At 30.7% G+C, this 11,187-nt stretch overlaps 3 protein-coding genes across 4 annotated transcripts; 1 reads left to right on the forward strand and 2 right to left on the reverse strand.

Moving 5' to 3' along the window:
• The first annotated feature begins 3,228 nt into the window (after window positions 1-3,228).
• On the forward strand, window positions 3,229-4,987 carry LOC124942190 (xanthotoxin 5-hydroxylase CYP82C4-like). Its single transcript, XM_047482648.1, has 2 exons — window positions 3,229-4,173; window positions 4,237-4,987. The coding sequence occupies exons 1-2, from the start codon at window positions 3,229-3,231 to the stop codon at window positions 4,870-4,872; spliced, it is 1,581 nt and encodes a 526-aa protein (XP_047338604.1). The 3' UTR covers window positions 4,873-4,987.
• A 2,610-nt stretch (window positions 4,988-7,597) lies between these two features.
• LOC124941993 lies at window positions 7,598-8,399 on the reverse strand. Of its 2 annotated transcripts, none has more exons than XM_047482397.1 (2): window positions 8,243-8,399; window positions 7,598-8,171 (listed from the first exon to the last, which is right to left on the reverse strand). In XM_047482397.1, the coding sequence occupies exon 2, from the start codon at window positions 8,154-8,156 to the stop codon at window positions 7,779-7,781; it is 378 nt and encodes a 125-aa protein (XP_047338353.1). In that variant the 5' UTR covers window positions 8,157-8,171; window positions 8,243-8,399; the 3' UTR covers window positions 7,598-7,778. The 2 variants fall into 2 exon arrangements, with proteins under 2 accessions (XP_047338353.1, XP_047338352.1); XM_047482396.1 differs by having other exon boundaries at window positions 7,598-8,174; window positions 8,239-8,375.
• Window positions 8,400-9,440: 1,041 nt separating this feature from the next.
• Window positions 9,441-10,420, reverse strand: LOC124941535. Its single transcript, XM_047481875.1, has 3 exons — window positions 10,044-10,420; window positions 9,898-9,907; window positions 9,441-9,701 (listed from the first exon to the last, which is right to left on the reverse strand). Exons 1-3 carry the CDS (start codon window positions 10,418-10,420, stop codon window positions 9,441-9,443), a joined length of 648 nt encoding a protein of 215 aa, XP_047337831.1.
• Window positions 10,421-11,187: the final 767 nt, after the last annotated feature.

Raw genomic sequence — 11,187 nt, forward strand, 5'->3', positions numbered from 1 at the left:
TGCTGATGATTAAGTTAAGCTGAATCCACATACATATCAATCTAAATTTGGATAGATATCATTTATTTTTAACCATTCAAATTTTCAATTATCTAGCAATACTATACTTGTCTATTAGTCTATAAATATATAACATTGATAATTTATATATTATCAAATTGCAAAAGTTAGGGGTGAACAAACGGGTAAAACCGATTTGTTTTGCTCGATCCGAATTAAATCCAAACTAAACTAATCCAATCCGTAATTCAAATCATTTTACTAATTAATACGGATCGAATATGGATTGGATTGAATAAGGTTTGGACAATCCAAACTAATATATTATATATTTTATTTTATTATTTTTAAATGTGAATTTAAAATTATTTAATAATATTTTTTTTAAAATGAATTCATTTATTTTGTTTTAATTAAAAAATGAAAAAATGAATTAAGTATATTATATATTTGAATTCAAATTATTTTGGATTAATTAGATTATTCAAATTCAAGTTAATCTCATTTAGTATTTTCTTATTTAATTTTGATTATTTTTATTAAAATTTTAATGTTATAAAAAAAAATTGTTGACAAAGTTTTGCGAAAATAAATCAAAAATTATATTAAATTCAAATTTATAAAAAAACAAATTAAAATGTATATTTTTATTTAGATTGTTTGGATAAATTGGATAATTTTAATCCAATTCAAATTGAATCCATTCCGAATTGAATTCAATCCAAACTCAATCCAATCTAATCTCAATCCAATTCGAATTAGTATTTTTGATTCGGATCGGATTGGATTTTGGATTAATCCACCAAATACTCACCCCTAGTAAAAGTAATGCTTCTTCTTGTTGGGTCATTTAGTATTTTGGATTTTATTTTAAAAATCAAAATTGAGGATTCAATAGTGTTAAAGTTATAAAAACGATTTTTTTTAATAATTTCATACGCAGGGGAGACAATGTGTAAGTGTAAGACAACCTATGCAACTGTATATGCCCCACTTTTATAGGGTTCAATTTTTTTTTTATATATTTAATACTATTATTAATTATATATTATATTATTAGTCTTACTTTTTTCTTTTTTTCTCTTTTAATATTAAATATATATTATATAATTTATATATAACTATTTTGTCTTATTTTAATTTTTTATTTCCATATTATAATATATTAACCATTTATATCTCATTTTATATTATTATAATTAAAAAAATTACTATTTTAGGGACCAATAATTAAATTTGCATTGAGCCCCAAATTTTTAGGGCCAGACCTTAAACTTATTATTATCTGACATTTATAAAAAAATAAAATATTAGTGTCAATAATTTATCTACCTAATTTCAATGAATTAAGGATTTTAAGAATCAAATTTTAGAGAATATAGTCAAAATGGTCACTTAACTAAAATTAAAATTCGGTACTTAAATTAATGACATGAATATTTTATTTATTTATAAATATTATTTAGATTAAGTTCAAAACTTTTTTTTATAACTTTAGGGTAGTTGGTTGGTGGTACAAAAGGGCCAATATTGTTTTAATAAGATGTATTTTATATTTTTATTATTGGTATAAATTTATACCTTTCATGTTTGATATATAAAATAGTAACTAGTATACTTAAGTATAACATTATTCTTATATCATTTAATTTTTAATTTATCATTATACACTGTATTAATACTATATATAACTTATTGTTATATAATATATTAAATATAGTTTATTTAGTTTTAATAATAATATTATTATATATAATTATTTTTAATATTGATATTTTTTTAAATAGTTCAATATTTTAATTAAAATATATTTACTTATTAATTATTAATTATTATTTTTTATATTTACTTATATTATAAATAATATTTTTATTTTAATTTATTTTATTACATTTATTAATAATATTTAACTTAAATAAACATAATTTATCATAATTATTTTTTAATTAAAATTATATTAATTATTAAATAATAGCACTACAATAATTTATAATAATAAACAATATTATTTATAATATAAAAATATAAATAATAATAATAATTTTATATTTATATTTATATTTATATTTATATTTATACAACTTAGGCTACATTGTTATACTATATACCAACACAAAATTATAAACTATATATATAAGTAATACAACTTATATCATTTCTTATATTCACAAAAAAAAATATTAATAACCTAACTTATACTACATTATACTATTTATACAATTTATATCCTATATAATTCGTACTAGAGACAAAACGTTACCTAATAATAATAATAATAATTTTGAGAGGCAATGTTTTTTCAGCCTACCCGAACAAAAAAAAAAAATTTTTACGCAAAAAGATGTGACATAACACTTTAATTTAAAAATATTAATGTCAATAATTTAACTACGAATTCAACAAAGTGAGTGTTTTGAATACCGAATTTTAGAGAATCGATAATTAAAATCGTCCCTACATTGAAATTCGATAGTTTAAATCAATGACATAAATATTTTATTTATTTATAAATATCACTTAGATAATAAGTTAATTGAGTTTAAAACACTATTTATTTTTTGTATAACTTTAATAGTAATAAACAGTCTGAGAGAAGATGTTTTTCTAAATTATCCGAACAAAAAATTTATCTTTTTACACAAAAGGACGTAACATAAATCTCTAATTTTAAAAAAAATATATTAATTTATTTCATTAATTATATAAAAAAAAATATACTTTGTTAATTCATAATTTTCTAAAAACAATATTCAAACTCACCTTAATTTCAATTATATATAATCCATTAGTAAAAAAAAATGTGAGGTGATAAAAAGAGTGAATTTGGATAAAAGATGAGGGGAGGAGTGTGAAAAATTTGTTATTTTTTAGCGAATAAATTAAAGTTTTAAATTCTTTCTTAAATTTTTTCTCTCAAATTTCCTCTTAAATCTTCTCCCCCAATTTCCTTTTCCTAATCGTTCTCTTAATAATTCCTCAAGAATTCAATATATAAAGTTAAATTGAGTTTGAAAATTAAGATAGATTTTAAAAAATAAATAAATAAATAATATATATATATATTATCAAAAAGTTAATTAAACTAAAAAAATAAAAAAAATATATATTATAATATAACGATTATGTTGTTTTGTGTTTAAATATTTGTTATAATTGAACTATTTTAAAAATAAAATAGTATATATATAAATAAATAAGTTGTTTCTATAATTGTGAAAATTAAGAATGATGTATATGGAATATTTTCTGTCTGGTCTCATAATTCTCTTGACTTTCTTAGCAGTAACCACCGCCATATGTCGGAAGAACAAGAGAACGGCATCGCTTCCGGCGCCGGTGCCGGCGCCGCCGCAGCCGACTGGTGCCTGGCCTCTGATAGGTCACCTACATCTTCTCATGAAAAACATGTATGTCCATGAAATACTAAGTGACATGTCCGATAAATACGGACCAACCTTCCTTCTCCGTTTGGGATTTCACGAAACCCTAGTAATTAACAATTGGGAAATCGCAAAAGAATGTTTCACAACCAACGACTTAACCTTCTCGACCCGTCCCAAGAATCTAGCCATGAAGATCATGGCCTACAATCAGTCCGTAATTGGAGCCGCACCTTATGGACCATATTGGCGTTCTCTTCGCAAGTTCATCACACTTCATCTCCTTTCCAACCACAGGTTACAAATATTGAAACATGTTCGTTTCTCCGAGATTGATTTGTTCATCAAAACCTTGTATCAATTGTATTGCCATCAAAACAGATCAGGGGATTATAAATCCCCTGTTTTAGTTGATCTCAAGGAGAAGTTTACAGACATGACTACCAATATAATAACCAGAATCATTGCCGGAAAACGTTATTACACCGGGGACATCACCGAGGAGTCCAAACGGTTCCAAAGGGCATTGGGGGAATTCTCGCATCTATCTGGCTTATTCACAATATCAGATGCTATTCCATTCCTCGGCTGGCTGGATATACTAAATGGAAATTTGGCTAAAATGAAGAAAGTTGCAAAAGAAATTGATCTTGTGTTCTCTAAATGGATAAATGAACACAAAGAGAGGAAGAGGTCACTTGTTGGAGACCTCATCAAAGATGAAGAAAATGATTTCATTCATGTTATGCTTGATGATTTTGATGATGATACAATTATTAAATCCACTTGTATGGTATGTCTAAATGTTTGTTTGTTTATATTGTTCTTCACAAACTAAAAGATTGTCCTTTTTCAGGGATTGGTTCTCGGAGGAAATGATACGACGTCGACCACTTTGATATGGGCATTGTGTTTCGTTATGAACAACCGCGAGGTGTTACAGAAAGCACAAGAGGAACTTGACACTCATGTTGGGAAGCATCGTCTAGTAGAAGAATCAGATGTAAATAACCTTGTCTATTTGCAAGCTATATTTAAGGAAACATTGAGATTGCAACCAACATTTCCTTTGTTAGTACCACGTGAGGCGATGGAAGACTGTAAAGTAGCAGGTTTTGGCATCCGGGCTGGAACGCGTCTGCTTGTTAATGCGTGGAAGATGCATCGTGATCCAAGTGTTTGGTCAGAACCGTTAGCATTCAAGCCGGAGAGGTTTTTAATGCAAAACAAGAAGGTGGATGTAACTGGTAAGAGTTTTGAGCTTTTACCATTTGGTTGTGGGAGGAGGATGTGCCCTGGGATCACATTCTCGCAACAGATAATGCACTTGGGTTTGGCCAGGCTTCTTCAAGTGTTTGAATTGGATACAGTTGGGGGATTGGGTGTTGATATGACTGAAACTTCAGGGCTAACTATCCAAAAAACTAAGCCACTAGAGGTCTTGCTTACTCCTCGTCTATCTGAGGAGCTCATAATGAATGGTATGGTTTGAATCTAGCATTGGAATGTTACGAATACTCGAATTCATAACTTTTAGAACATGTGTTCTTATGCTTACCACTAAACTATGTGAAGTGTACTCGCTACATAAAAATATTATAAAACTTCCACATAATTTATCGATTGGTCTTTAATAAAAACATTACATACAATCTTTATTTTATTCTCCTCAACATTTCCTTAAATATCTCATTTTTATATTTTAGAACGCCAGGTTCCGCTTCTCTCTCTCTGAGATTTACATGTTTATTTAAATTGGCGGTTAAAATAAATAATTTGGTGAGAAAACAGTGGAGACTATAGTGGTAATGGTAGATTCAGTCGAGAGCTCATAATTAGACTATAAAACCTTGAAAGTTATTAGATTATGTTGTATGTTCTAACCAAATTTGTTTCTCACCTAATAATTGATAGAGATCAGAATAGATAAAGGTGTGAACTCCTAACACTCTTTATTTCTATTAATTTGTTTTATTATAACCTTAATTATTTGATATGAATAAAGAGGAAAAGGAGGCCCTTCGCTAAACAGAAATCCAGGAAAAACTGACTCTCTCTTGGGGATAGAAACACATCATTTTTCTATAAGAAATATTCAGTCATAAATTTTTGTAACAATGTTTATATGATGAAGAAAGATGATTACACTATTGCAGAAAGACAAAACCAAGTTCATGATGTTGCCACTAGATTCTTTAGTAAACTCATTGGAACCAGGAATGCCCCTATTTGTCACATTAACTTTCTCTATCAGATTTTCGACTAAAGAGTTTCAAAGGAGGATAGCCAAAAGCTTATTGAGATTGTCACAAGTGAGGATGTTAGATAGACTGTCTTCAGTTACAATCCTGAATCTTGTTCAAAAAAGTTTTGTGCCTGAAAAGATTCAGGATTTTCGTCTCATTTCTTGTTGCAATGTTATTTATAAAATCATTTTCAAACGCTAAAAAAATGTCATATATATAGTTTTATTAGTCCTGGGCAGTGAACTTTTATTCTAGTCGATCTATTTCACACAATATTCTCCTTATGCCGATCTTTCTAAGGGGTACGGTAAGAAGAACTTTTCACCTCGTGTTGTTTTTAAGATTGATATTAGGAAAGCTTTTGATTCTATTTTGATTCTATTAGATGAGATTCTATCAATCATTTCATGATTGTTTCTGGATTTCTTTTTTTTGGTCGAATGAATTATGCAGTGCGTTACGACTTCACAGTTTATTGTATGTGTTAATGGCATCTATGGTGATTATTTTAAAAGGGAAAATGGTGTGAGACAAGGAGCACCCCTCATGGATACCCTTGATAGTATTTTCATTAAGTTATTGAGGATTTTTCCATACATCCACCGTCCTTATTGTAGGGAGAAGAAGGTTACTAATGTTTAGACGACCTTTTTATCGTGGCTCGTGCTGACGTGGATTCCATAAAAACTATTAAGGAAGCATTAATTTTGTTTCTCTAATGTTATTGGTTTGTTCGTTAATTAAGATAAAAGTTTCGTGTTTTATGGTGGAGTCAAGATGGAGGTGAAGGAAGACATTTTTAATATCATGGGCATCAAGAAGGGCTCTCTTTCGATTCAGCATCTTGATATTCCTTTATCGTCTAAACAATTTCGAGTTTCACATTGTAGACCTTTCATTGAGAAGGTCAAAAATTCAATTAATGGTTGGGTGACAAAAATGTTATCATATGCGAGCCGGATTGAGTTTGTTATGAGAGTCATCATGGTATCATTGGTTACTGGGCTCAATAGATTATTCTCCTAAAGAAAGTCATGAAGGATTTAGATCATCTCATGAGGAACTTTATTTGGAGAAATCAAGGTCGTGGGGCAAAATGGTCAAATAGTAAGACGTGTGCAAATCAAAGGAAGAAGGTGACATATGGCTCAAAATTTGTGTTGAATGGAATAATCTTCATACTTATCGACACTTTTGGGCAATTGAGAAGAAACATAATTTGTTATGGGTTAGATGGGTGCACTCGATGTTAATGAAGATGGAGGCAAGTGTATGGACATTCAAGATCAAGATGGACATAGCTTGGTCGCTCAAAAAAATCATGAGGTTCAAGGATAGTGCTAGGTCGCTCTTTTATCATTCGTATTGGTGATGATCGTTGAACCTTGTTTTGGCATGATCCTTAGTTTGAGGATAAACCAATAGTCCTCAAGGAGGAGTTTGGAAGAACTCGAATAAGGCTGGATTGTCAAATGACTACAGTTCGAGAAGTCAAGGACGGGAAGTGAAACAACCTTCTGAGGCGTATTTCAAAAGGTATGAAAATTCTCAATGTTATTCATACTTAGCATCTTAATGATCGTGGAGATTCTCGTGATTGTATTGTTGAGCAAAATGTGAAATTTGTTTTGATTTTAACTTGGGATTCTATTCGTTGTAGAGGTGATATTGTTGGTTGGTCCCAAGCTGTTTGGTCTTCCAAAATTATTCATAAGCATCAAGTTATCATGTGGTTATTGTTTCGGGAAAGACTCTCAACAAGGGATCATATCATAATGTACATGGACATTCCGGATACTAATGTCTCATTTGTGATGATCAAGAGGAAACTATGGATCATTTATTCGGGGGTTGCCGGTTCGCATCGGAGTTGTGAAAAAGATTTTCAAAGTCCATGGAGCTTCTCAACTTCCACATAGAAGGAAGATTTTCAAAGTCCATGATAATAGATACGAAATAAACGAAGACAAATTCATCAATTAATTGATATATATATATATATACGAAATAAATATAAGCTGGGGGTAAGTATCAGCCAAAATGATAATAGTAATAGAAAATTACATTTTATAAAAATTCAATGAACTAAAACCAACTCTTATAAGCCTTAATGATCGATCATATCAAGCTTACATTCATTGAAACCAAATCATCATCCCTCCGCCTCTTCAACAGACGCCTCAATCCGAAGAAGTACAAAACCGACCGCCACTCCGACCAGCACTAGCCCATTAATAACGGCGGCGATCGTAAATATCTCTCCAATAGCATTGCATCTGGAGGACATAGCGCCACCGCCGTCCCTCCTTCCCTGTTTCTTCATAGAGCTAACAATCTTAGCAAATGACCGTTCGGTGCAAACGGGAAGACCCAATGATACGACTGAATTTTCTGCCTTCAACCCTGAAAAGGAATTGAGCCCATTGAGATAGTTTACTCGGTTTATCCTTCTCCGGGAAGATTGGCCGGAAATGGTAGTGGCGACGGCGAGTGTTGCTTGGGAGAGGGTACTGGCGGTTGCAGTGGCCATTGAAGATTTGATTTCCTGTAGGGAAAGGGAAGTTTGGGTTAGAATTTAAGATGGGATTAAAGAATTGAGATTTGTTTTTAAAATACCTGATCTTGAATCCTGGTTCTTTGTTGAGAGAGATGACAGAGTGAAGAAATTGAAGGTGTGGAAGTGGAGAGATATGAGGGGCTGTTTGGATAAGATGGGAATATAAATGGTTGGTTGAAATGGAGATTGCATTTTTTTTATTTTTTTTTAGTTCATTATGTGGAGAGAATTATGCTGTCCTATCTTTTCCAATTCCACTTAAGAAGAGGTCACAATTGATATCTTAAAGTTTTGAAAAAACAACACTAACCAACACTAATAAAATTACTTATACTCTAAAATATGTTAATAGTAAATATATTAATAACACAAAATAAAAATAAAATAAGTAATTAAGATAACATTTCTTTGAATTGAATTCCAAACCTTATCATAAAACATAATAATAAAATATCTTTGGTTTAATATTGAGAAACAATCCATACCAAAACAAAAATCAGATAGAGTTTTGTAAATGAACGATATCAAATCTCACCAATGACAATAACAATAAACTTAGTCTTCATAACTGAGGAGTCCATAAAAACAAACACAATAAACTTAGTCTTCATAACTTAGGAGTTCATACGCATGGACTAGGGTGGGCTCCAGTCCCACCTAAATTAAAATAATCCTTAGATTATGGTGTACTCCAGCCCCAATTAAATTTTTTAAAAAAATAGGACAAAGTGAATAAACAACTGTTTCTCCCTTCTTAAACATTTATCCATTTGATCGAATGATCAAACTTCTTTCATTCTGATTAGTGTATATAATTTAATAATATATTATATTAATATATTATTATATTATATTCTACAATATATTATATTCTATTATAGTTTCCTTATATTCCTAATATAACCCAAGTATAAATACTTTTATTATATTGAATAAAGATGCACACAATTATTCTCTTTCTCTTAAACGTTTAATACATCCATCAAATCTTTCGAACACATATGATCGATGATCGTTACCGAAGGAAGTGGATTAAATTATATTATGTGTGTTTTATTTAAATTTTGTTAGTGTTATAATGAAACTATCAACTATGGAAGCTAAAAGAAAAACAATTAATTTTATATGTTTGAATTTATTAATTTATTGTATCAATTACAGGGAAAAAAAACGGAGCATAGAAAGTTAAATCTGAGGTGCGAGTTGAAGTCAGTTCCAGATAATTTTTCATCCTGGCTCCGCCCCTGAAAACAAACCTTACCAACACGACAATAACATCTTAGGGTAGTCATAAAAGAAATGGACCTGCATCAGGTTACTCTCAACAAGCTCAAATACGCATGTATCACCCGACTTGAGATTATTCTGCTCGACAAATGCTTGAAAACCGTTTGAGAACGCATGGTACGATCCGAGTGGAATAATAGACACAGTCCACATTTTTTGAATTGAGTTTCGCAGGACAATGGTAGTCTTAGCAATAGGCATGTGTTTCTCAAAGAATTCAGATGGAATGATCTACATGAATTATTAAGAGCGGTCAAAACAATATTAAAGATATAATGTGTGGAAAAACACATAAACTCGTGAGATCAGGTTTAATTATGAGTTCTAATCTTCGTCCGACAACATTTAAAATAATAAAAATATTAAAAATGTGATGTAATCAAATGAATGTTTAATGAGCTTACAAGAGTTTGGTTCCTTATTGCACCAAGGGAACGCTGAAAGAATGGGAACATGGAAGTGAAGAAAGTGCCTTGATTTTTTACGAGTTCACCGGTTAGAGGCTCATTTGTAAACTTAATTAAATAAATAAACACGAAATTGCAATGAATTTCTTATATGCATAATAAGTACCTCGGAAGCATGTGTTTTGCTTTTTTTGAAGGAACAATGACATTGACACTTTCATTTTCATGCACTTGGTTCTTTCCCGATATACGAGAGGTGGAACCATCAATGACAGGTGCATTAGCTTTCCTCGGCCTGCCTCGTCTCTTTTTCTCACCTACAACATTTTCACCTATGTTATCATTCATGTCGGCCAAGCATGGGCCATTCCCTAGTGGGCGACCAACCGCGCTAGGGGTGAGGGCAGGGTTATGTGCCTTTTCAGTCCTCGTGACATCGAGCTTTCTTAGGACGAAGCTCATGTGACCCCAATGTTGGAAAAGAAGTATATCTTGATTTTCTACAGAGTTTTCCACAGTAAACTTCTTCAAACCATCGGCCATGTATAATTTATCATTTTGGGTCTTGGCTAATTTGACAATCCAATTATTATTGGCATCAGGACCGTGTAGGATAGCAAAGGAATAGGTTGAAATGGCATTCCCTAAACATTCTTTCACAAACTTTTGGGAACTTTCTGTACATATATAAGTAATTATATCAATAAATAATAATACACAAACAACCAACAATGAAAAAAATAATAAAAAAATAACACAATTTTAATGTGGTTCACCAAAATAATTTTGACTACGTTCACTGAAAAGAGAAAATATTATTGAAAAGAACGGAACAGAGATTATATCATTATAGTATAAGTTATAACACAAGCCGAGACAGGCGATAAGAAGAATCCGAACTACCAAAATCATTTTTCTAAAGTGCCTAACTTTTTACTTTGGTGATTCTCAATTGTTGCTGTGAGAGTAGGGATTTCAGCTTAGACTATGCATTATGCTGTGTTTGTTGGCTCAATGAGAAAATGAGTCAGATTCTACAGGATCAAACCTAAGGCACTTAAGGAATAATGGAAAATAAAAAAAAATAAAAGAGAGGGAAAATTAAGTAAAGTAAATAAAAAACCAGACTAATGAAAATCGCATGCTCTACTCCTAGGGTGATACAGTGGGATGGACTTTCTATTTCTTATTCGCTACGCCCCTCGAGTAACTTCACTACCTTTCGCCCGGTATCATAATAAAGTAAAAAATAACGATTAGAGTCAGTCCGGATAAAAGGAAGAATTAAATCCGCAGCTAGTCTTGGGATC

Source organism: Impatiens glandulifera, chromosome 6 (genome assembly GCF_907164915.1).
Source record: "Impatiens glandulifera chromosome 6, dImpGla2.1, whole genome shotgun sequence".
Taxonomy (NCBI): domain Eukaryota; kingdom Viridiplantae; phylum Streptophyta; class Magnoliopsida; order Ericales; family Balsaminaceae; genus Impatiens; species Impatiens glandulifera.

What these genes read in the sequence shown, in the direction of transcription:
- LOC124941993 (XM_047482397.1), bottom strand. Translation starts at nt 8,156, where the DNA reads ATGGCCACTGCAACCGCCAGTACCCTCTCCCAAGCAACACTCGCCGTC.
- LOC124942190 (XM_047482648.1), top strand. Translation starts at nt 3,229, where the DNA reads ATGTATATGGAATATTTTCTGTCTGGTCTCATAATTCTCTTGACTTTC. An exon ending in TTATTAAATCCACTTGTATG is followed by an intron (nt 4,174 to 4,236) that starts GTATGTCTAAAT and finishes GTCCTTTTTCAG; the next exon opens with GGATTGGTTCTCGGAGGAAA.
- LOC124941535 (XM_047481875.1), bottom strand. Translation starts at nt 10,420, where the DNA reads ATGGCCGATGGTTTGAAGAAGTTTACTGTGGAAAACTCTGTAGAAAAT.